Below are 26,282 nucleotides of genomic sequence, written 5' to 3'. Positions count from 1 at the left end.
GGCATTTTTACAGGAGAGGGGAGTCAGTGGAGACGTATTCCAGGTAGCTGTGGGAATCAGTGGGTTTGAAATAGATGTCTGTGCTGATTCGGTCATCAAAGATAGAGGTGGAGAAGTCCAGGAAGGAGAGGAAGGTGTCCAAGATGGTCTAGGTGAATTTAAGGTCAGGGTGTAAGGTGTTAGTAAAGTTCAACCACCTCCTGGGAACACGAAGTGGCACCGAAACAGTCATCAATGTAGCGGAGGAAAAGGTGGGGGATGGTGCCATGTAACTGCCGAAGATGGACTGTTCCACCTATCCTACAAAAATATAGGCATAGCTGGGTTCCATGCAGGTGCCCATGCCTCCCCTTTGGTCGGAAGGAAGAGGGTAAGGACCAGTCAGCCAAATGAATGAGTGTGTTGTTGGAGGGGTACTGGTTGTGTCGGTGAGAGAGGAAGAAATGGAGGGCTTGCAGGCCTTCTCCATGGTGGATGGATGTGTATAGAGACTGGATGTCCACAGTTGAGATGAGGCATTGAGGGCCAGGGAAACTAAACTCATGGTGGAGGTGGAGGGCGTGGGAAGTATCCCGAATGTGTGTGGGGCATTCTTGAACCAAGGAAGACAGGCTGTGTTGAGATACGAAGAGATACATTCAGTGGGGCAGGAACAGGCGGACATAATAGGCTGACCAGGGCAGTCAGTTCTGTGGATTTTGGCTTGATGGTACAACTGGGCAGTGCTGGGATCCAGAGCTGTGAGGTTGGAGGCTGGGGATGGGAGACTCCTTGCGGTGATGAGGTTGTGGATGGTCTGGGAGATGATGGCTTGCTGATGGGAGATGAGGTCATGGTCAAAGGGGCTGTAGAAGGAGGTGTCTGTGAATTGAAACCTGGCTTTCAATGTGCCACACTGCTTGTCAGCTGGAGCGGAAGGAGTGGTGGGCTGCGTTTTGTGAGGGTGAGAGTTTGGAGGGGCTGAGAGAGGTGGACAGTATGTAGAAAGAATGCATTATTTGTTCTAGGCAAATGATATTGGCAGAGGAAAAGCAACCAGTAATTCTTCTTTCTGCTTGCAGACCAACAGCATTTTCGGTTATTATTCCCAGAGGCACCAGATACTAAAACCTTTAATGAGTTCATGGATTTAATTAAGGAATATTACGACCCCAAGCCTTCTCTAATTCTGAGATACTATCAGCTTTATTCGGCAGCCTGAGAACCGGGGGATTCTGCATTGGGATTTTTGACAAGGTCAATTCCATATTGCATCCTTCCTGGACACACCTGACAAAAACCGTTCCATCCAAACCATTTGAACTAAGTAGGTTCCATCCAATATTAGGAAAGTTAAAGTCACCCATAACAACAACTGTTACTTCTACACAATTCCAAAATCTGTCTTCCAATCTGCTCCTCCATGTCTCTGTTGCTATTGGGATCCTGTAGAAATCTCCCAATAAAGTGACTGCTCCTTTCCTGTTCTGACTTCCACCCATACTGACTCTAGAGAAACCCTCCTTTACCATCTCCCTTTCTGCATCTGTGATATTATCCCTGATTAGCAATGCTACTCCTACACCTCTTTTATCGCCCGCCCCACCCCACTGCTTTTGAAACATCTAAACCCTGGAACATCCAGCAACCATTCCTGCCCCTGTGATATCCATGCCTCTGTAATGGCCAAAACAGCATAGTTCCTATGAATACTGTTCTGTTCCTGTAAATTCATACAGAACAGAAAGAATCTATCTCACTGATCATGCCTGGACTAGAAGAATTTTCAGTGTCCTTCCAGATTCCACACTGTGCAAAAAGAAACATTCTCCCCATTTCACCTGTTTTGATTTTGTGAAGCAGCTAAACCCTAAATTCTTTGTTATGAGTCCTCCAGCCAATTGTAGGAGCAAGATTGGGTTACCCAGGCTGAATTGTAATTTCTGTTCTAGATTAAAGGTGTGGATCCAGAGTCCTAAAAGAAAGCACGAAAGAATTTGTGTCCTCAGTCCACCTTCTCTGTTCCATTCCAACAGTCATGTTATTATTGCTTCAATATTAGGATAATCTCAATAATGATGTATTGGAAAAAGCACTTCCTATTTTTCAGGCTGTGGTGTTGTGTTCAAGGTTCAGTGTTCCAGCAAGAACCATGTGTTGACCCCATGTGGATCCCATCAAGTACAACATAGCCCACATGAACTAGGGTAATGCCTACAGCCCAGAGGTCAGCATGTTCATGGCTGTTCTTCAGCTTCTCGTCACTCCCTGGTCAAGGCCTGAAGATTGATTTGAGCATAATGAAGTTGGACAAGTTTGATCCACAGTATCCTGGCTTGAGAGAGTTCCTAGCTGTTCATGAGAAATATTGTGAAACTCCAGGTGGGGGAATTGGGTTGGTTGCAACTGGCCTCTGGCAACCTTCGGATTGAAGGAGGTTAGTTGAGTTTCCAGGGGCTTCTATCTGTGCAAAGATGCCCAAGACCTCCTCAATTCCACCTCCTGGACATTTCTGCTGGTTTAAAAAAAAATGCTTTTGCAGCACTATTTCTAAATCCACCTGAGCTAGCTGGAGGACTATGGAATCCATTGCTGGTTTGGATGGTCGGCGGAGTAAGAGATACACAGAAATTGTCAGGGAAAAGAGCATATGGCAGTGTTAATTAAATGCTGAATGAGCAAGAGATGGTGTTTGGCAGAAATAAGGTGACACTCTTGATAACCCAGAGAATAAAAACTAGGTTTAGCCAAACTTTGAAAGGCACAGCCACTGAAATCGGAATTGTGTAGTACAGAAGAACGGGTGGAGGTTATTCAGTTGCTCCAGTCTATTCTCCCAGTCAATTAGTTTATGGATCATCCATATCTTAACTCTACTTGCTCAAAAGACATGTGAAACTGAGAACTCTACATTTCCTCTTGCCTTTGTTTGAAGAATGCTGACCCCAAAGGTCCTTGTTCTCATAAGCAGGTTCAACTCGCTCATTTCTGAATATCCCTTTCTGGGACAGTAGTTTCTCCCTTTGTGTCGTATTACTCTTTTAATCATCATGAGATCACCCCTTCAGCTTCATTATCTAGGAGAATACAAGCCTTGTCTATGAAACCAGGTCTGATCACTTTCAGTCGCTTTATCATTTGGTCAAACTGCTGCACCCCTTCAAGGCCCAATTTCATTGAATGAAAGAGCTGGGTTGATAAAATAAAAGGTTCTACTCTTAATGTTTAGAATGATTTTGTCTTGATTTGTGGGCATTGCTGGCAAGGTTAGCATTTGTTGCCCATCCCTAATTGCCCTTGAGCTATGTTGCCATTTCAGAGGGCAGCTAAGAGTCAACTGTAAAAACAGCCTATTTCCTGTCCTGATTGATTATTATGACAATTGGTAGGACTATTACTAAGACAAGCTTTTAATTCCAGATTTATTGAATTTAAATTCCACCAGTTGCCACGGTGAATTAAGGACCCAAGTCCCCAGAGCATCCAGAGTCATAGAGATGTACAGCATGGAAACTCAGATACTGAAGATCTGAAGCATTAACCAAAGTGAGCTACCTCTCTGCTGAGATGTTGAATCTTAGGTGTACAGGATGCCATAGCCTCTATCTCAAAAACCTGAGGGAACACACCCACATCTGATGTTGCGGCCTCAACCATCACCTAAACCAGTTTGAACACTGACTAAAAACCAAAAGAACCATGGATGCTGTAACTCAAACTCAAAAACAGAAATTGCTGAAAAAGCTCAGCAGGCTGACAACATCTGTGGAGACAAATCAGAGTTAAAGTTTCAGGTCGAGCGACCCATCCTCAGAACCTCAGTGGTGGGCTAGAATACTTGTGGTGGGCCATTTCTGGTTCAATGCTGTCATTAGATATCGTCATTCATATTAAGTTTACTAAACTTTTTGTGAAAATAACCTTGACAACTAAACCCACTCCGACCACAGTACAGCACGATGAGGTATATCATCTTTCTTACACTAAGCCAGACTGCAACATTAGATGCAGATTTTAGTTACATAGAGTCAGAGATATACAGTACAGAAACAGACCAGATATCCCAAAAGTCCCACTTGCCAGCACCCGGCCCATATCCCTCCAAACCCTTCCAGATGCCTTTCAAATGTTGGAACTGTAGAAGCCTTCAACACTTGCTCTGACAGCTCATTCTACACATGCACTACCCCCTGTGTGAAAAAGTTTGCCCCTTAGCTCTCTTTTACATCCTTTCCCTCTCACCCTAAACCTATGTCCTCTAGTTCTGGACTCCCCCACCCCAGGGAAAAGACTTTGTCTATTTATCCTATCCATGCCCCTCATGATTTTAGAAACCTTTGAAAGGTCACCCCTCAGCCTCCGACGCTCCAGGGAAAACAGCCCCAGCCTCATCTGCAGTCTTTATTTTCTACTTCTTTTATTTCTGCCAAATGACTGGATCACAATACAACTGTACCTCACCTCCATTTACCTCCTTTCCTCCACATACTCATAGAATCATAAAAAAGTACAGCTCAGTGTTGGTCCGGTTGAAGAGCAATATAGATTGGAACAGAGGTATCAGACTATATTCCGGCAATATTTCCACTCACTCAAGTGCATTTTGGCAAGATACTATTGAATCTGTATCTATTTCCTGATACAGTGATAAAAGCAAATTTAAAATGGATTGGATAAATACTTGAAAAGAAACATACATGAAGTTGATGAAAGGGCAATGCAGTTGAAGCTAGGTAACCAAAGGCAATCTGAGGACAAATCCGATTTTTTTGGCACATTATCAATCTAGTGGTTGGTTAGTTCCATTGGCTGGCCTACTGGTTTGTGATGCAGTGATGACAAATTGGGTCCATTTCCACACCAGATGAAGTTACCATGAATTAATTTCCTTCTCTACCTCTCCCCTCACCTGAGGTATGATGACCATATGGTACAGCTACTGCCAGTTTTGTCTCTCTCTCTCTCTCAAATGAGATATCAGCCCTATGATTCTCTGGAACAATGGCAACTTAGAGTCATACAGTACGGAAACAGACCCTGTGGTCCAGCTGCAATCCATGCTGACTGTAATTCAAAACTAAACTCGTTCCACCAATCTGCACTTGACACATGACCCTCCAAATGTTTCTTATTCATGTACTAATCCAAATGTTTTGTAAATGTTGTAACTGCACCTTCATCCACCACTTCCTCTGGAAGTTCATTCGACACATGACTCACTCTCTGAGCCCTCCACTATCACCTGATGAAGGAGCGTTGCTCCGAAAGCTAGTGTGCTTCCAATTAAACCTGTTGGACTATAACCTGGTGTTGTGTGATTTTTAACTCTGTTAAAAAAAAATTGCCTTGCATATCTTTTTAAAATCGTTCTCCTTTCACCTTAAAAATATGTCAAGACCCCCTACTCTTGACATCCCCCATTCTAGGGAAAAGACACCTGTCATTCTCTTTATCTATACCCCTCAATGGTTTTGTAAACTTCTATAAGGTCACCCCTCAACCTCCTATGCTCCAGCAAAAAAAAAATCCCAGCCTATCCAGCATCTCTTTATAATTCAAATATACCATTCTGGCAGTATCCTGGTAAATATTTTCTGAACTCTTGCCAGCTTAATAATAGGTGACCAGAACTAGACACAGTACTCCAGAAGAGGCCTCACTAATGTCTTGTACTTGACCTTGACTATAGTATCACCAAATATGAATGTTCTCATCTTCCTCTTTGAAAAATAGCAGTTTCATCTGTGTCTTTTTGTTTCGGGCTTGCCAAGCCTCCTACACAATCAAACCTCTTCATGATTTCAAACATGTATATTAAATCTCTACATATTCTTCTGTTCTTCAAGAACAATTCAGCTTTTTCTCATCTTTCCATGAACCTGAATTCCATCATTCCCTGGAAGCTCATCAATCTATTGTATACCAGGTGGGTTAGGGCAAAGGTGTCCAGGTAGGGACGGAGGGAGGGGGTGCAAAAGGGCTGGGGGAGGGAGGGGTGGTATAGGGACTGAGGGAAGAGAGGGGCTGTGGGTAGGGGCTGAGGAAGGAGGAAAGGTAGCAGATAGGAGCTTAAGATGAGGTACGGGCAGACTGAGAAAGGGAAGGCTTGAGGAAGGAGGAGGATTTGCAGGAGCTGAGGAAGAAGATATGGGTAGTGACTGAAAGATGGGGCACGTGTAAGGCCTGAGGAAGGAGGAGGATTTGCAGGAGCTGAGGAAGAAGATATGGGTAGTGACTGAAAGATGGGGCACGTGTAAGGCCTGAGGAAGGAGGAGGGGTTGCAGATAAGGGCTGAGGATTTGGTGCAGATAGGGTCTGAGGAAGGGATGTGTGAGGAAGGGGTGCAGGCAGGGGCTGAGGAATGTTGTGTGAACAGGGGCTGAGGGATTGTGTGCAAGCAGGGACTGAGGAAGGGGCAAGTGGTACAGTTTGGTGTTATGGAAGGGGAGAAATTTCAGTTAGGGGCTGTGGGAGGGGAGTGCAGCTTGGGGTTGTGGGAAAAGGCTTTAGAGGTGGATAGGGGTTTGGGAGGGGAGGAACACATGTAGTGTGCTTCAATGACTACCATCCAGTGGCTCTGACCTCCATAATTATGGGGTACTTTAAGAGGTTAGTCAGGGTTCAAATTATTTCTAGCCTCCCAGCCTGTCTTGATCCCTTGCAATTCACCTACCATTGCAACAGGTCCATGGGAGACATCATCTCCCTGGCTCTACACTCATCCCTAAGAACATCTAGCTAACAAGAATACAAGATCAAGTTCCTACTTATTGACTCCGCCTTCAATACCATAATTCCAAACAAACTAACCTCCAAACTCCGAGAACTAGGTCTCTGCTCCACTTTCTGCAACTGGATACTTGACTTCCTGATCTATAGTCTATAATCAGTGAGAATAGACAATAACACCTTTTCCAGGCTAATCCTCAATACACCGACACCCCAGAAGGCTGCGTACTCAGCCCCTTACACTCATGACTGTGAGGCCAAATTCTGTCCTAACGCCATCTACAAATTCGCTGAAGACACCACTGGTGTAGGCCAGCTCTCAAACAACTGTGAGACAGAATACAGGAAAGGAAAGTGTTTAGTGGCATGCTGTAAAGACAATTATATCTCCCTCAACAACAGCACAACAAAACAGCTGAGTATTGACTTCAGGAGGCAAGTTGAAGGGCACACTCCTGTCTACATCAATGAGATGGAGATGGTCGAGAGCATCAAGTTCCTAGGAATTGGTAATCACCAATAATCTCTCCTGGTCCACCCATGTTGACCTTACAGTCAGGAACGCACAATGCCTTTACTGCCTCAGGAGGCTAAAGATATTTGGCACATTCTTATAAAGACTCTTACCATCAGACAAACTAGCAGGATTTAGATCATATCTACCTTCCCTTGATAAAAAGAAATGGAAATGACATCACCCACTTTAAGAAACCAAGACTTAGAAACAGAGAGGCGGGACATCCCATCAGCACTTCACCGGGACTCTCATTGACGATGTTACCTAGTATGATGACAAAACGTCTGAAAACAAACCATAAAGCACAGCGAACTAACTTACAGACTCTTACCAATTCTTATAGATGCACCACAGAAAGCATTCTATCTGATGCATCATGGCGTGATATGGCAACTGCTTTGCTCACGATTGTAAGAAACTAGAGTTGTGAACACATTCCATCCAGTTCATCATGCAAGCTAATCTTCCACCCACTGACTACATCCGGACTTCTCAAAAAGGCATAATCAAAGACCTCTCCCACCCAGCCCAGTTATAATCTCTTTTCAACCTCTTCCGTCAGGCAGTAGTTTAAACACACGTATCAACAGATTAAAGAACAGCCTTTCCCCTGCTGTTATTAGACTCCGGAACGGACCTCTCAAATTTTAAACTTAACGTTGATCCCGCTCTTTGTGCGCCATCTCTGCATTCTTCGCTCATTTCTCTTACCCTAACGTATGGTATGATTTGTCTGTTCTGCACACAAAACCTTTCACTCTACCTAGTGACAATTATAAAATCAAATTAAAAATTCGAGTTGTACCACAGCGCGGTGTGGGGGCGGTGATGGATTGGTGAAAGGGTCTGTAGAAAGACGCAGTTCTGTGGGGAAAGGGCGAGGTTGCAGAAGGGAGATTGCTGTGATGTGGAGGACGAAGTTAAAAATCACACAACTGGATAATGATGTGACTAGAGTGGCGACAAAACGTCTGAAAGCAAACCTTCAAGCACAGCGAGCTAGCAGCACAGCAGTTACCCAGGTTAGCTCCCTGACAAAGGAGCAGCACTCCGAAAGTTTCCAAATAAACCTGTTGAACTATAACTTGGTATTGTGGGCCTTTCAACTTGAGGCTGGGAGGTACCACGCCGAGCGTCCAAATGCTGAGGGATGGATCAGTGCTCGAATATTTGGATGGGTATCTGAATAGGAAGGGCTATGGTGGGACATGGGCCGGGGGCTGGCAGGTGGCACTAGATTGGGTTGGGATACCTGTCGGCAAGGACGGGTTAGTCCGAAAGGTCTGTTTCCTCGCTGTACATCTCTATAATTCAGTGAACAACGCCCACTGTAATGGCGGGAGCCGAGGGGAACAGGGCAGTTGAGGAAAGGGGCGGGGCTGCACTCAGGACCCGGATGAACCCCCCCCACCACCAACCGTCGACAATGAAATTTCGAACGAACTTGGACTTCGAACCGTCCCACCTCCTCGATTAGCCAATCACAGCACTACATGGTGAGCCAATCAGAGCAGAGGATCGGCAGCAGCCGGCTCGGTTGTCGTGGTAACGGTCCGACGACGGATTCAAACAACATGGTTCCGAAACAGGGAGCGATGGAAAACGGCGTGGTCATGAGGGAGGATCCAGTCACGGAGGGAGAACCGGCTATGGAAGGGGTCCCGCTGTCGGAGGACGGTCCGGTCTCAGAAGGGGTCCCGCTGTCGGAGGACGGTCCGGTCTCAGAAGGGGACCCGCTCTCGGAGGACGGTGCAGTCGCCGGGGCAGACCCGGTCACGGACTGGCCGATGTGCCGCCGCCGCCGCCGGGAGATGGTGAGGACTCACTTCTTCAAAATGGCCTCGAAGACGTTCGGGTTCCCCCGATGTAAGCTGAGGGTCAGCACCGCGATGAGGGCTCCGGAGCGGGCCCAGCCTCGGCTTCCCGCGCGGCTGCCGGCCGACCAATCCCTCCAGGAGGCGGAGGCCGAGGCCGAGGCGCCACGCTCAGGGTTGGAGGCGGGGGGCTGGAATGAGGCCGAGTACACCGAGTGGCTGTCTGCCAGGAAGCGGCAACGAGCCGAGCTGCAGGTCATGGAGAATGTGCGGAGGTGGATCAACAGCAAACTCTCCGCCAACGACCTGGAGCTCCGCGTCCTCGAATCACTGGAGAGGCAGCAGCGGGCGTCCAGGCACAAAGACAGCCTAGGCTTGAGTGAGCCCACCCCAGTCGAGGTCCGTTCCAGTGCTCCTTACCCCATCCCTGTTTATCCTCTCCACCCTCATTTCTGTCCCTGTTTCCTCCCCCGTTCTTCCCCATTCCGCACGCCTTGGTTTTCAGCAAATATAGAAGAGTATAGTGCATCTGTATTAAAGAAAAGTTGTCTCGCACATCTCCTTTCACCTTTAAATCTATACCTCCTTGTACTTAAGTATCCACGCCTCTAAGCTTTGTATATGCACTTCTATCAAGTTGCCCCTCAGCCTCCTACATTCTATCGAAAACAATCCAAGCTTGTCCAAACTCTCCTCCTAGCTAATAAATTCCAAACCAGACATTATTCTGGTAAACCTCTTTTGCAGCATTTTCAAAGCCTTCACATCCCTCCCTCCTGTTAGTGTAGTCGTCAATCCTAATGTGGCGTAACTAAAGTTTTATACAACTGCAACATGGTCAGCCATATTTGTATATAGCACCCAACCGACAAAGGCAAGCATGGTATGTACCATTACCACCTTATCCACGTGTATGCTGCCACTTTTTAGTGAATTATGGATTTGCACCCAAGGATCTCTCTGTCCTAAAGGACCTGCCATTTACGTATACCTACCTATTGTTTTTCCTCCCCTTGTCTCTGTTCTTTCTTCTCCTTCCACACACATGTACACATCTTCTAATTGAATGCTTCTACTCAACTCAGTGAGACAAGAAATTCTGTGAAGACTCCAAAGGTTAGGGGACTTGGGAATCACAAAGTACAAAGTGAGAGCTCAACCATCAAAGTGCCCAGACATCTTAAAAAGTTACTTGCATGTCATTGTCACGTGTCAAATGTCAGCAAAGCCATTAATGTAATCAAAATTTCCAGAAAGAAGTTTGGAATGGTTTTGATAGATTTTAGTGGAATGGTTTAGTTGGTCTGTTGAAGCAATCAGGTCAGGTCTGCTCTGGGATTGGTGATTCACCCCAGCCAAACCTGTACTGGACAGGAAGATTTTTGGGAGCCTCTCAATCCTCAGGGATAAGATTGCTTAGAGGCAAGACAGACAGCAGAAAGCTTCCTCATCAGCCTAGAGAAAGCCTTTGGCAGGATATTACATGCCTACATGTTGGGATGTAATATCCAAAATGGGCTTGGGGAAAGGAATCTACAACTGAAGTGACTGCTCCTTTCCTGTTTCTGACTTCCACCCAGAAAACAATCAAGACAAACTCTCCTCGACAACTTCCCTTTCTGCTGCTGTGATACTATCCCTGATTAGCAATGCCTCTCCTCCCCTATTCCTTTTGAAATATCTAAACCCTGGAACAAGGGAAGAGATTGCTGTACCTTTGGCAATCATCTTTGCATCCTCACTGTCCATTTCAGTAGTGCCAGATGGTTGGTGAGTGGCAAATGTTATTTCCTTGTTGGAGAAAGGCAAAAGGGATATCTTCAAAATTACAGACCAGTCTGTCTTATGTCTCTGGGAAAATTATTGGAGAGGATTCTGGGACATAGGATTTATGATTATTAGGAAAATCGTAGTTTGATGGGAGATAGTCAGCATGATTTTGTGAGGGGCAGGTCATGCCTTACAAGCCTTACTGAATTCTTTGAGGATGTGACAAAATGCATTGATGAAGGTCGAACAGTGGATGTGGTGTACGTGGATTTTAGTAAGGTGTTTGGTAAGGTTCCCCATGGTAGGCTTGTTGGGATTGTAAGGAGGCATGGGATACAGGGAATTCTGGCTGTCTGGATACTGAATTGGCTGACCCGTAGAAATTAGAGGGTGGCAGATGGAAAGTATTCAGCCTGGAGCTCTGACCAGTGGTGTTCTGCAGGAATCTGTTCTGAAACCTCTGCTGTTTGTGATTTTTATAAATGACTTGGTTGAGGAAGTGAAACGGTGGGTTAGTAAGTTTGGTGATGACACAAGTCGTGGATAGTGTTGTAGGTTGCAACGGGACATTGAAAGGGTGCAGCACTGGCCTGCTACGTGGCAGATAGAGTTCAATGTGTAAAAGTGTGATTCTTTTTGGAAGGTCAAATTTGAATGCAGTGTTCAGGGTTAACAGCAGGATTCTTAGCAGTGTGGAGGAACAGAGGGATCTTGGGGTCCATGTCCATAGATCTGTCAAAGCTGCCACCCATGTTGATAGGGCTGTTAAGAAGGCATGTGGTGTGTTTGCTTTCATTCACAGGGAGTTTGAATTTCAGAGTCACGATGTTATGTTGCAACTCAATAAAGCACTGGTTAGACCACACTTGTAATATTGTGTTCAGTTCTGGTCGTCTCATTATAGGAAGGATGTGGAAGCTTTAGAAAGAGTGCAGAGGAGATTTATTAGGATGTTGCCTGGACTGGAGGACATGTCTTATGAAGAAAGGTTGGGGAAGCCAGAACCTTTCTGATTGGAGCAAAGAAGGGTGAGAGGCGAATTGATGGAGGTGTGCAAGATGATGAGAAGTGTAGGTAGAGTGGATAGTCAGAGATTTTCTCCCAGTCTGGAAATGGCTATCATGAGGGGGGATAATTTTAAGATGATTGGAGGAAGGTTTGGGGAGATGTCAGTGTTGGGTTCTTTACACAGAATGGTGGGTGCGTGGAATGCACTAGCAATCAGATGCATTAAGGACATTTAAGCAACTCTTGGATAAGCATGTGGATGATAGTAAAATCATAGAGTAGGATAAAAGATCGGCATAACATTGAGGGCCGAAGGGTCTATGCTGTCCTGTATTCTAATATAATACTGTATCCTATATTCTAATTCCATGGTGCACCCACATTTTCCAGCTGAATTGATTGCTTGCAACTATCACATTAGAATCATAAAATCTCTACAGGGTCTTGCAATAACTTATTTTACTTTTCAAGTGTATTACACCTTATCCTATACTGTGGTGTCCATCAGTTTTGCTCCTATTGATGTCAAGCTGACAATTCTGTAGTTATCCTTTGCCCCTTTCTTAAACAATAGAACAGGGCAGTACAGGTCCTTCGGCCCTTGATGTTGCGCCGACCTGTGAAACCAATCTAACCTACACTATTCCATTCTTGTCCATATGTCTATCTAATGACCATTTGAATGCCCTTAAAGTTGATGAGTCTACTACTGTTGCAGGCAGTGCGTTCCACGCCCCTACTTCTCTCTGAGTAAACAAACTACCTCTGAGATATGTCCTATATCTATCACCCCTCAACCTAAAGCTATGTTCCTTTGTGCTTGCCATCACCATCTGAGGAAAAAGGTTCTCACTGTCCACCCTATCTAACCCTCTGATTATCTTATATGTCTCATTTAAGTCACCACTCAACCATCCTCTCTAATGAAAACAGCCTCAAGTCCGTCAGCCTTTCCTCGTAAGACCTTCACTCCATACCAGGCAACATCCTCATAAATCTCCTCTGAACCCTTTCCAAGGATTCCACATCCTCCCTTTAATACAGTGACCAGCAGTGTATGCAATACTCCAAGTGCAGCCGCACCAAAGTTTTGTACAGCTGCACCATGACCTTGTGGCTCCAAATATCAATCCCTCTACCGATAAAAGCTAACACACCGTATGCATTCACATTTGTAACCCTCCAGTAGCCTGGAACTAATCCTGGCTGGAAAATGTCTGTCAACGCTTCCTTGATTTGCTGCCATACCCACCTCAGCAATCTAGAATCATTCCACCCAGGCCTCTTTCGGTCCACGCCCCCCACCAACCTATCCTCCACTCCTGGCACCTTTCCTTGCCGCCGTAAGAGATGTAAAACCTGCGCCCACACCTGCCCCTTCACCTCCATCCAAGGCCCCAAAGGGATCCTTTCACATCCAGCAGAGATTTTCCTGCATATCTAAACACCTCATCTACTGCGTCTGTTATTCTCGATGTGGTCTCCTCTACAGAGGGGAGACGGGATGTCAACTTGTGGAATATTTCGGGGCACATCTCTGGGGCACATGTACCAAACAACCCCCACTGTCCTGTGGTCAACCACTTCAACTCCCCCTCCCACTCTGCCAAGGACATGCATGTCCTGGGCCGCCTCCACCGCCAAATCCAAGCCACCTGACAACTGAAGAAAGAATGCCTCATCTTCCACCCTTGGGACCCTCCAAACACACTGCCTTATCTCCAATTCCCCCGCTTCATCCCAGATACAACTCCCCAACTCTGTACTGCCCTCTTGACCTGTCCATCTTTCTTCCCACCTTCTCCTCTAACCTATCACTATCACCTCCCACCTGCACCTACCTATTGCCTTCCCAGATGCCTTGCCCCACTCCCACCCTCCTAATTGTCTCTCAGCCCACTTCTCCCTTCCCCATCCCACATTCCTGATGAAGGGCTTGTGCCCGAAACATTGAGTCTCCAGCTCCTCGGATGTTGCCTGACCTGCTATGCTTTTCCAGTGCAACACTTTTCAATTACATAAACATTACATTAAATATATTAATGTTTCATAACCACAGGCAAAGATGCACTATATTCAACTGCAAATCTGTTCCACACACTACACTTGGTTCCGGGGTCTGAATTTCACATTTCCTATTTATAACAATATTTTGAGAAGTACATTTTGTTTTAAGTTACACAATACAGAATTTAAGTTCAATGAACTAGAACAAAAAGTAAAGAAAATATTGTAATTTACCAGGTTTATGGGAAATCAGAGCCTGTCGGTGTGTATACAACCTTTTGATCCAGAGAGGAATTGAGAGGGGCACTCACTAATCTTGCTCCACTCGCCAGTACTTCCTCATCTTTTTTAACATATGTCATTGTGGAAAATGCTAGTCCACAGAAATATGATGCTAGAAATGGCAAGAGTACAGAAATAGCATGACCAGCAATCATCAGATATTGACATTCTGCTGAGAGCCAACATATGTACAAATGCGCGTTTTCAAACTTCAGCTTCATTGTGCACTCCGTCCGGAGCTCTGCATATTTCGCTTTTTCTTTTAATGTCAGCTGTTGTGATGAAATATGGTTACAGTCAAATTAATGACATGACTAATGTTAGCTTGTTTTACTATTAACAAAAAAAGATGTGAATACCATTGCATGGTTTCTATGATCACTATTAAAAACTATCATGTCATCTCAATTTTGCCCTTTGATGACCTGTGTTTAGAATATTCATGTTTAAGAATCAAAACATTGATTCCTTGCTTTTACTTTGATTAATTTTCATGAATTTTAAGAGTTGTAATTTTGACTAGATAGAATAATGTTTAAGATGAAACCATGTTTGTTTTACATTGATTCTTATTATCTTTGTACAAACGTTCACAGCACAGTAGGACAGTTCTCACGCTATAATGGTGTGCCACAGCTGACTGGTTGAAAAACTCTGGAATAAAGCACTTCTCTACCCCTATGCACCCTCTTCCCTCACTCTTCCTCCCTTCCCTGTCACTCCCCATTACTCTCCTCCACACTCGCTCTTCCCCTCGCTCTAACCCTCGCTCTGTTCATGTGCCCTTCTCTTGAACCTGTGGCAACAAAATTTGGGGCAATGTTGTCTCCCTTTCCTCCTCTACTCTCCCAAACCTTCCTGTTGCCTAGATTTCCACCCTGCTTATTAGCACTCCTACTCATCCTCCCTGCCCACCTCCCCCCACCCCCGACCGCTTGTCCATCACCCGCCCTGTACTTTTCCTCCCACCCCACTTCTTTCGTTCCCCCCTCTCCACTTCCTTCCTTCCTCCAGATACTCCGCCCACACCACATTGCCATATCCTCACCAACCTATGCTCTCAGCCTTCTTCCACTTTGTTCTGCCTCCTGCTTGCATACCCTGCTCTCACTTGCCCCAAATCTCCTACTCACCTTTCTCATTCCTGCCCCCTCATAACAAAAGTAATAATGAAGTATTTAGTCCTCAGGTTATTGCAATAATTTTGACCATGTGTTACAGATAAACACTTTGCAGAAAGAAATGGAATTGAGCTCATTTTATGACATTGGTTTGATGATGAATTTATCCTCTCTGGAGCCAGAGGAACTACTTAAGGAAAATTGGGATCAAGAACAGCGGGGATCTGAGGACATCTTCTCAAGCAGTAAAACAGAACAGAAAGAGAAACATTCACAAGATGTCTTCATGCAGTTTGACAAGGTGAGGATCTCAAGGATTTAAATTCAGTGACTGACTTGTCAAGGGGTCCGTGAACATGATCTAGTCTTGATGCACATGGTTCAGTATCTGTGGAGTCATGAATGGACTGGTACTGAACATTGTGCAATCATCAGAGAACATCTCTACTTCTGACCTTATGGTGAGGGGAGGCCATTGCTAAAACAGCTGAAGATGGTTGGGACTAGTCAATTATCGTGAGGAATGCCGAGGGGTCTGTTGTGGTGCAGTGGCAGAATCCCTACCTCTGGTCTAGAACACTCAGGTTTAAGTCTCACCTGCTCCAGACATGTGTAGTCACATTTCTGAGCAGGTTATTTAGCAAATATCTACCTTAAGGAGCATCTGCAGTGTTGTTATGGGCCTTGGGTGATTAATTTCCAACAACTGTAACAATCCTTTTGTTCCAGGTAGCACTAACCAGTGGAGAGCTTTCCCCTTGATTTCTATTGACTCTGGTTTTGCCAGGGTTCCATGTTCTATGTTTGATCAAGTGCTGCCATGACATCAAGAACAGTCATTTACACCTCGTGTCAGGAATAGGGTGAATGCATTCTGTCCTTTTTCCAGGATTGGGGATTAAGGGCGAGAGGGCATCGGTTTAAGGTTAGAGGGGAAAAGAATAAAAGGGAACCTGAGGGACAACTTATTTACACAGACAGTAATAGGGCAGCACAGTGCTAAGGATCCTGGTTTGATTCCAGCCTCAGGTCTGTGTGGAGTTTGCACGTTCTCCCCGTGTCTGTGTGGGTTTCCTCCAGGTGCTCTGGTTTTCTTCCTTAGTCCAAAGATGTGCAAGTCAGGTGAATTGCCCATAGTGTTAGGTGTTAGTCAGAGGGAAGTGGGTCTTGGTAGGTTACTCTTTGGAGTCGGTGTGGACTTGTGGGCCAAATGGCCTGTTTTCACGCTGTAGGGAATCTAATCTAATATGCATATGAAATGAGCTGCTCGCGGAAGTGGTTTCGGTGGGTACATTAACAACATTTAAAAGGCTTATGGATAAATTCACTGGTTACGAAGGGTTTAGAAGAATAGGGACCAAGTGCAGTGAAATGGGGTTAGCGTGGATGGACGTTTTGGTTGGCATGGACCAGTTTGGGCTGAAGGGCCTGTATCAGTGCTGTGTGACTCTGACTCTATGGCTTCACTGATGATCAATAGTAGACTAATGGGACATAATAGGGTTAGATTAGCCCTGCTTTTTTGTATAGGACATACCTGGGCAAATTTGCAATTTGTGAGTAGATGCCAATGTTATAGCTGTACTAGAGCAACTTGGTTAAAGGTGCAGCTAGTCCTATTGTTGGAATATTGTGTGAGCCCAGAACTACTGCATATCCAGTGTCGTCTCCTATTTGGTGATATTGCATTGAACTAATTGACTTTCAATGTTTGCATAAAGATTTGTTGCGTGGGTGCCAGTTGCTATAGTTGTGGGTATATTTGATGAGCTGGGAAGTTGATTCACAGATGTTTCGTTCCCTTTTGAAGTGATATCACTGAGGATATCACCTAGAAAGGGGACGGAACGTCTACAAATCAACGTTCCAGCTTGGCAAACATACCCACAACTACAGCAACTAATTGAATTTGCTCATAGCTTGCATTTGTGATGCTGAGGACCTTCGGCAGAAGCTAAGATGGCTCATCGACTCCATGATTTCGGCCAAAGCTTGCTGTAAATGCATCAGCTGTGTTTTTTTCACTGATGATCTGGGCTTCCTCATCATTTGTGGAGCCTCCTTCTCTGTCTGTTAATTAATTGTGCACCACAATTAATGACCGAGTGTGACAAGACTATGGAACTTTGATCTGATCTGATACTTCTGGCATCATTTAGCCATGTTTAATGGATGCTGCTAAGCTATTTGGCATGAAAGTCAAATGAAATGCCAAATAGCTAAGTCCTGTATTGCAGCACTACCAGGTTGAAATGTCATGTTGGTTAAAGTACAACACTTGATAATGGCCAAGTCTTGATGTAAGTGTTATTGGAAGTGCTCTAATTTGTCATAGTCATAGTCATAGCCATAAATAGACTGCCAAAGCAGCTCAGACAATGACATGCTTAAGTTAGAGCATTTTTCCTTCATCATGAGGCTGTGTTGGTTGATGTGTGACAGAGGCTGTAATGGATAAAAAAGGCTTACAGGAGTTTTAGATGAAGATGTCAATTGACAAGTCATATTCTGCGTCTTTGAATTTGCTGCATTTGGGCAAAATTGTCAGAACTGATACTGAAACATGACCTAAAGACCTAAAGCTAGGCTGGATGGGCTGTTTGACTTGGCTGGTTACAGGTTCAACAAATGAGAGAAATAATTTTTATCAAGGAGAGAAGTGTAATATTTGTGAGTGGGCTTGATACACCAGAAGATTAATCAAATTAGTTTGTATAGGTTAAACAGAAAAGCAAAAATATAACATGCTGTGTGTGTATGATGGATTCTCAAAGAGTCAGAGCGATGATGTTAATATAAAGGTAAATTGTTGAGAGGTACAGAAATAGCTAGACACGAAGAGTGGGGGAGGGGTCAACCAGTTCAATATTAACAGAGAAAAATTCAGTATGAAGATACAGTGGCTGCAGAATTTTGTGTTCAGAATTTTTTAACCAGTTTGTAACAAAACTAACAAGAGGCAGAGTCATTTTGAACTTCCTTTTAGGATGTAAGGGATGTCCCTAATGAAAAACAGTCAGATTTAATGTAGTTATGTAAAAGAAAATACACTTCACTTGAGTATGATCCCAGAAATCAAGCCTCTCTACTCCCAGAGTCACGACAAAAGTTAAATGATTTTTAAAAATGTAGATTTCCCCCAATTTACCAGGCCAAATGACTGTACTTATCAAGAATTTCTGTTTATTACAAATAAATAGATTGTAACTGCAGATAGACAATTATGAGTCATTGGCGTACAATTCTACTTATTAAAACTCTCTGTTGGAATATTTAGATTAGATTAGATTAGATTACTTAGTGTGGAAACAGGCCCTTCAGCCCAACAAGTCCACACCGACCCACCCAGACCCATTCCCCGACATTTACCCCTTCACCTAACGCTACAGGCAATTTAGCATGGCCAATTCACCTAACCTGCACATTTTTTGGATTGTGGGAGGAAACCGGAGGAAACCCACGCAGACACTGGGAGAATGTGCAAACTCCACACAGTCAGTTGCCTGAGGCAGGAATTGAACCGGGGTCTTGGCACTGTGAGGCAACAGTGCTAACCACTGTGCCCATTGCTGTTGGCCTACTTCATATCGGAAAGATGTTGTGAAACTTGAAAGGGTTCAGAAAAGATTGACAAGGATGTTGCCAGGGCTAGAGGATTTGAGCTGTAGGGAGAGGCTGAACAGGCTGGGGTTGTTTTTCCTGGAGTGTCGGAGGCTGAGGGGTGACCTTCTAGAGGTTTACAAAATTATGAGGGGCATGGATAGGATAGATAGACAAAGTCTTTTACCTGGGTTGAGGAGTCCAGAACTAGAGGGCATAGATTTGGGGTGGGAGGGGAAAATATAAAAGAGACCTGAGGGCAACCTTTTCACATTGAGGCTGGTACGTGTATGGGTTGGGCTGCCAGAGGAAGTGTTGGAGGCTGGTACAATTGCAACATATAAAAGGCACCTGGATGGGTATGTGAATAGAAAGGGTTTGGAAGGATATGGGCCGGTTGCTGGCAGGTGGGACTAAATTGGATTGAGATAACTGGTCGGCATGGACACGTTGGACCGAAGGGTCTGTTTCCATCCTGTAGATCTCTATGACTCTAACTTACTTAAACTCCTCTTTTATACACACATACAGACAGACACAAACAAAACGCCTGTGTGTTACTGGGCTGAAGGGAAGATTAGAAAGGTAGTGCAGTGATCTCTGGTTGCAGGATTTGCTGAAATTTTATTTGCGCTGATCAAAATGCTGCTTCTTGATCTTCCTTCTCCAGGTATTTTTACTTGTTTGCAGGATTGGTTCACACTTATAAAGTATTTCACTTGTGAATTAAAAGCTTACGATAACTGGAAAGGGAAAATAAGCTGGGTTAAACTTCAGGCTTGAGATGTTTTCTACTACAGAGTACAATGGTTTGTTCCCTGCCTGATGGCCTCTGACCTAACCTTAATTTCACACAAGCTGTTCAGCTACCTTGGACTCAATTGCATAGTTGTTGGCAATATTTCATGAACAAATCAGATACATGTTGTTGGCTTTATTGGTAGACCTTGTGGCTCTAGCTCACATGTAACTAGGCTTTCTCCCTGCTTGAACCATCAGCTTTGTAAACAGCACATAAAATGAGTTTTAGTAACTTTTTAAAAAAGTGTAGCAGAGGTGGAAGTGCCTTATGTCTTGAAACACATAAAGGTGGATAAATCACCAGGACCTGATCAGATGTACCCTAGAACTCTGTAGGAAGCTAGGGAAGTGATTGCTGGGCCCCTTGCTGAGATATTTGTATCATTGATAGTCACAGGTGAGGTGCCAGAAGACTGGAGGTTGGCCAACGTGGTACCACTGTTTAGGAAGGGTGATAAGGACAAGCCAGGGAACTGTAGACCAGTGAGCCTGACATTGGTGGTGGGCAAGTTGTTGGAGGAATCCTGAGGGACCGGATGTACATGTATTTGGAAAGGCAAGGACTGATTAGGGATAGTCAACATGGCTTTGTGATTGGGAAATCATGTCTCACAAACTTGATTGAGTTTTTTGAAGAAGTTCTAAAGAGGATTGATAAGAGTAGAGCGGTTGATCTGATCTAAATGGCCTTCTTTAAGGCGTTCGATAAAGGTTCCTCATGGTAGACTGGTTAGCAAGGTTAGATCACATGGAATACAGGGACAATTAGCCATTTGGATACAGAACTGGCTCAAAGGTAAAAGACAGGTGGTGGTGGTGGATGCTTGTTTTTCAGAGTGGAGGCCTGTGACCAGTGGAGTGCCATAAGGATTGGTGCCTCTACTTTTCATTGTTTATATAAATGATTTGGATGTGAGCATAAGAGGTACAGTTAGTAAGTTTGCAGATGACACCAAAATTGGAGGTGTAGTGGACAGCGAAGAGGGTTACCTCAGATTACAACAGGATCTTGATCAGATGGGCCAATGGGCTAAGAAGTGGCAGATGGAGTTTAATTTGGATAAATGCGAGGTGCTGCATTTTGGGAAAGCAAATCTTAGCAGGACTTAATACACTTAATGGTAAGGCCCTAGGGAATGTTGCTGAACAAAGAGACCTTGGAGTGCAGGTTCATAGCTCGTTGAAAGTAGAGTCACAGGTAGATTTGGATAGTGAAGAAGGCATTCAGTATGCTTTCCTTTATTGGTCAGAGTATTGAGTACCGGAGTTGGGCGGTCATACAGGACATTGGTTAGGCCACTGTTGGAATATTGCATGCAATTCTGGTCTCCTTCCTATTGGAAACATGTTGTGAAACTTGAAAGGGTTCAGAAAAGATTTACCAGGATGTTGCCAGTGGTGGAGGATTTGAGCTGTAGGGAGAGGCTGAACAGGCTGGGGCTGTTTTCCCTGGAGTGTTGGAGGCTGAGGGGTGACCTTATAGAGGTTTACAAAATTATGGGGGGCATGGATAGGATAAATAGACAAAGTCTTTTGTCTGGGGTCAGAGAGTCCAGAACTAGAGGGCATAGGTTTGGGGTGAGAGGGGAAAGATATAAAAGAGACCTAAGGGGCAACTTTTTCACGCAGAATGTCTGGAATGGACTGCCGGAGGAGGTGGTTGAGGTTGGTACAATTGTAACATTTAAAAGGCATCTGGATGGGTATATGAATAGGAAGGGTTTGGAGGGATATGGGGCGGGTGCTGGCAAGTGGGACTAGATTGGGTTGGGATAGCTGGTTGGCATGGACAGGTTGGACTGAAGGGTCTGTTTCCATGTTGTACATCTCTGTGACTCTATATGCAATCCTTGGCATTTAACGCTTCTATTTGCCATTTTAGTTTTCAATTAAAGATACAAAAAAACTAAAAAGGTTTGGCTTTTACCAAAAGGACAGAGATCAAGAAGTCGTAAAAGTTCTCACCTGGGGAAAGGGCAGATTTGAATAATGTGGTTTGGCAACATGGGCTAAATACAGCAACTTGAAGATAAATGTGTCACAGCAGTGTGAAGTAATTAAGAAAGAGAGTGAATTCAGAGCAAGTATCCTTCCACATTTGTTAGAATTCAGCAGTGTTAATTAACTTGCTTACATCTTTGCTATTAAGTTCTGAAATAATTCAAAATGATAAAACTTACCGATGACAGTGATTATACTTTGTTTAGGATAATATATATGGCACACTAACTTATTGTTACATACACATTTTCCTGTATTCTCATAAATGTATAAGAGGCCATAATTAGTCCGGCACCATTTTAAATACATAACTTATTATTTTTAAGTTATAATTTAAGACAAATTTGGTTTTTTTGTTCAAACCATGGCTTATTGATTTTTTCCATAAGTGGCTACAGGACATGCCTTACTGCACAGCTATCAAAACCGCGAGGCTGCAACACCAAGGGCACATCAGTGGTTAGTACTGCTGCCTTACAGTAGGATTCGATTCCTGCGTTGGGTGACTGTCTGTGAGGAGTTTGAACATTCTCCCTGTGTCTGCGTGAGTTTTCTCCGGGTGCTCTGGTTTCCTCCTAAGTCCAGAGATATGCAAGTTAGGTGAATTGTCTTTGCTAAATTGCCCTTAGTGTCCAGAGCTGCATAGGTTAGGTGCATTAATCAGGGGAAATATTAGGTAGGGGAATGGGTCTGGATAGATTACTCTTCGGAGTGTCGATGTGGACTTGTTGGGCCAAATGGCCTGTTTCCACACTAAGGATCCTATAAGGAGGAAGCACGCTGAAGTAGCCCCTGCCACCACTGACCGAACCCAATATGTCACCTCTGCCAGCCGATACTGCAGCCTCCGCCATAGCCAGGAGACTGTACCAACTCTCGAGGACCAGGACCCATTCTCAACTTGGAGGACTGACAGACCATCCAAATTAACTCCTGAGAATGCACATCACCGAAACAGCAAAGGTTAAAAAAGATTAACCCCAATCTGTTGATGCTGGAACAGGTGCTCAAGCTGTGACTGGATCCGCCACTTAATAGCTTGTTGCAATGTCTTTCTACACCACCGCAGCTGCAAAAGGAAGAAAAAATGTATTTGATTCAAAAGTCAAATGAAGAAAAATAAAATTTAAAACAAGATGTGGTCAGTTACATGAGAGAATGGACGGGCCAGAAGCCTGAACACAATCTACCATTGTCTCTGCCATCTGGTAATGTCCCTGCCATTATATCAAAACACACCTTGACCATTGCACTACATGGAACTACTCCCTGGATGTGGCCCTGATAAAGTTGCATCATGATATATAATACTGTGAGCGTCTGTCTTCTTTGGACACTGGAAAGCCATTGGAAACCAGTTTAACACAATAATCTTCTTACTATTATTTGAGTAGTCCCGTAGCTAGGTACTTGCTGAAGACAGATCAGATTCTCAGGATCTCTTGCCTCACACTCTGACATCCATCAGCTTATAAACATTTTGCCAGACTTGACAGAGTGAGAGAAATGAAATAGTGTGTGAAATTCACTATAGCTAAGCCTCTGTGATTCTTCCAAACTGTTTATCATCTTCTTCTTTTATCTTCTTTTTTAATGCTTTGTTTGATTTATTTGCTTCCTTTCAAAAGCTTCAGGGCCAGCAGATTAGATGGCCAACAGCTTGGACAAGGAGGTTGTCTATAAGAAGTATCTTAAAGGAAGTGAGTGATGTAGATATTGAGTGATTGAGAGTATTTCAGTTTTTAAGGCACAGGTAATCGAAGGTTGGAGGTGGGTTAAAACTATGGATGATAAAAGAGGCCACAGTTGGAAGATTAGAGAAATCATCATCAAGGTTTGTGGTGCTGAAGGAAATTAAGGGATAGGGGAGGGCAAGGCAATGGAAGGAATAGGAATGAACATTTGAAAATCAAGATGTGGGAAGTCAGCGTAGGGGTCAGTGGGCCTAGGGGTGACAGGTTAATTGGGACTGGGTATGTGTTCAAACGCAGTAAACAATAATTTTGGACAGTCTCAAGTGTATGGAGGAAAGACTGTGGAACACCAGCCAAGTGTATGTTGGGACAGTCAAGTACAGAGTTAACAAAAACCTAGATGAGGGTTTCAGTAGCAGATGAGCTGAGAAAGTGGTGAATGATCTCTAGATGGAAATAGACCATCTTGAGGATGACATGAAAGTGAAGCTTATTTTGGAGTGACTTATGAAACTAGGGGACTGAACAAAGTAATACATTGTCTGTTTGATGTTTTGGGGAGAGGTGGATTCAGAAGCCTGAAGAACAATTTGGAGAACAGCCTGCAAACCATGTTAAAAACTAAAAGAATTGTGGATGCTGGAAATCAGAAACAAAAACAGAAATTGCTGGAAAGTTCAGCAAGTCTGGCAACGTCTGTGGAGTGAAATCAGAGTTGGCATTTCCGGTCCAGTGACTCTTCCTCAGACCTGTTCTGGATGCTACAGGTCTGAAATAGAACACTGACCATGAACTTTGACCTCTATTTTGATCACTCCCCTTCCTTGGTGTCGTCTTTATGTGAGTTTGCTCTCAGCAGTGCTGAAGTATTTTCAACTGTTCATACTTAGCATTAGCAATCCCTATGTCATTTGCTCTTGCCAACAGTTCCTGATGCTCCTCCTCTGTAATAGATTACTTTTCATTCCCTTTCAGTCCAAAGAAAAGTTATGTTGGACTCAAAAGCTTTGCTCTGTTTCTCTTTCCACAGATGCTGCTTTATCTGTTGAATTTCTCCAGCACTTTCTGATTTTATTTCTCCTGGCAAATTTCTCCAGCACTGTGTTTTTATTTATAGCTTCCTAATCGTGATTTCAATTCCAGGTTTGTCAAATTCAAATACCACTAATTGCTATGGTCCTCAAATCACTAATTGGATCTCTGCATTACTTGTCTAGTGAAATTGTCACTACTCCACCATCTTGCCATTGACACTACATAGCACTAAAAGAACAAATGGAAAGTGAATTGTATAAACTTTAGAACTGCAGAAAACTAGTTTGTTATATCGTTAAATTATGAACTTAATCTCCCACTTTGTTCTTATCCATCTTCTGAATGGTTGTCATAAAATAATATTTTTCGCCCAATTTACTTTTACTCTCTCTGACAGGTTCTAGTGTGTTGAACTCTGATGCTGATTGATTGTATCAACATCAGTTTCTCTGATCTGGGGTCAGTAGGGTCAATTCCTTGAACTAGGATAAAGTGAGGACTGCAGGTGCTGGAGATCAGAGTTGAAAAGTGTGGAGCTGGAAAATCACAGCAGGTCAGGCAGCATCTGAGGAGCAGGAGGATCGACGTTTCGGGCACGAGCCCTTCATCAGACTCATGCTGGAAACATCTATTCTCCTTCTCCTTGGATGTTGCCTGACCTGCTGTGATTTTCCAGCACCACGCTTCTTGATTCAGTTGTTGGTCTGTCACTCTAATGCAAAATTAACCATTTACTATTGTGTTGTTACCAATTAGCAGTGTTCTGTAGCTGATGATTGACTCCCTTGATTCTGGCACCAGAGAGGCAGTCTCCCACACTGCAATCATATGTGCCTTTGAATGCCGGCATCAACGACATTGTATTTGTCAACTGTCTCTTTTGCTAAGGTTAACACAGAGATTTGGTATAATGTAAATCCTTCACAGTATCCTCCCAGTTGCTCCCAGGGGAAGTATAGCAAGTAAAACTCCAGTCCTCTTGAGTTTTCCCATACACCCAGCAGCTCTTGTCTGAAACATCACCAAACTTTTCTCACTACCTCCCCCACACTGGTATCTCTGTATTGTGTGCATCCTATTGAGGAGAAAAAGACCCATAATGCTTTGATTTTTTTTTAACTTTTGGACTTGTATGTGTTGCTCTCTCTTTAGAAACACACATTTAAGTTTACTATGCTTTATTTTTGCCTGTACCTTTGCCAAATCGGCCTTTCTTTTTGATCATCCAATATGCTGAGCACAGAATTTCAACTGGATTTTGAGGTCAACTAATTGGACCTTTTTTCATATAGTTGACTTCCTTGCCAAGCACCATTTCTAACAGACGGTCAGTAATGGTCAGGCCAGTGAATAGGGCAGTTCCCTTGGAGAGAATCATGGCCGTTATTACCTGGATTGTTGGCTCTGTCAACAACGTGGCTCTCTCTGGTTTTGCTAATGTTAGAGTCAATTGAAAGATATGATTCAATATTTGTCATTCGTTATCCCTGTTCTCTTCTGAACCTTGCAGGACAAACTGCATTACATGGATTTGATGGGAAAATGTCTGCTTGTGAGAGGAGAGAAGCGTACCATAGCCTGTCATTCACTACCGACTACAATAGCTGGAGAGATGGGAAAGGCAAACAATGTGCATAGGCAACGCTGCCTTGAGGAATATAAGAAAATCCTGAAAATGTGCCAATACTATGGCATCTCTTTTACTGAAAGAATGCTCGAGAAAGGTAACATTCAAATGTAACTCTGTGCAGCCTACTTCCCAAATCCACCAAATGCCACAATATAAACTTTCATTGTGGTCAGTTCTTGTAAATCCCAATTTAGATCCCCACTTTTCAATGAAGGGGTGGAGTTGGGAACCATTATTTTAACAATACAGATAAAAATGTTGGATATAACCCCATATCTGTACAAACATGGCATA

General features: G+C 43.9%; 1 protein-coding gene across 2 annotated transcripts in view; it reads left to right on the top strand.

Annotated features, from left to right (window-relative positions):
* The first annotated feature begins 8,763 nt into the window (after positions 1-8,763).
* Positions 8,764-26,282, top strand: part of LOC140483949 (uncharacterized) — a 61,287-nt gene continuing 43,768 nt past the window's right edge. For both annotated transcript variants that reach the window (XM_072582821.1, XM_072582820.1), the window contains exons 1-3: positions 8,764-9,438; positions 15,328-15,528; positions 25,869-26,082. In XM_072582821.1, coding sequence (XP_072438922.1) covers positions 8,800-9,438; positions 15,328-15,528; positions 25,869-26,082 — 1,054 coding nt within the window. In that variant the 5' untranslated portion in view covers positions 8,764-8,799. The remainder of the gene's footprint in view (positions 9,439-15,327; positions 15,529-25,868; positions 26,083-26,282) is intronic.

Source organism: Chiloscyllium punctatum, chromosome 12 (genome assembly GCF_047496795.1).
Source record: "Chiloscyllium punctatum isolate Juve2018m chromosome 12, sChiPun1.3, whole genome shotgun sequence".
In the NCBI taxonomy this organism is placed as follows: Eukaryota; Metazoa; Chordata; class Chondrichthyes; order Orectolobiformes; family Hemiscylliidae; genus Chiloscyllium; species Chiloscyllium punctatum.
This window is presented reverse-complemented; position numbering and strand designations above follow the sequence as displayed.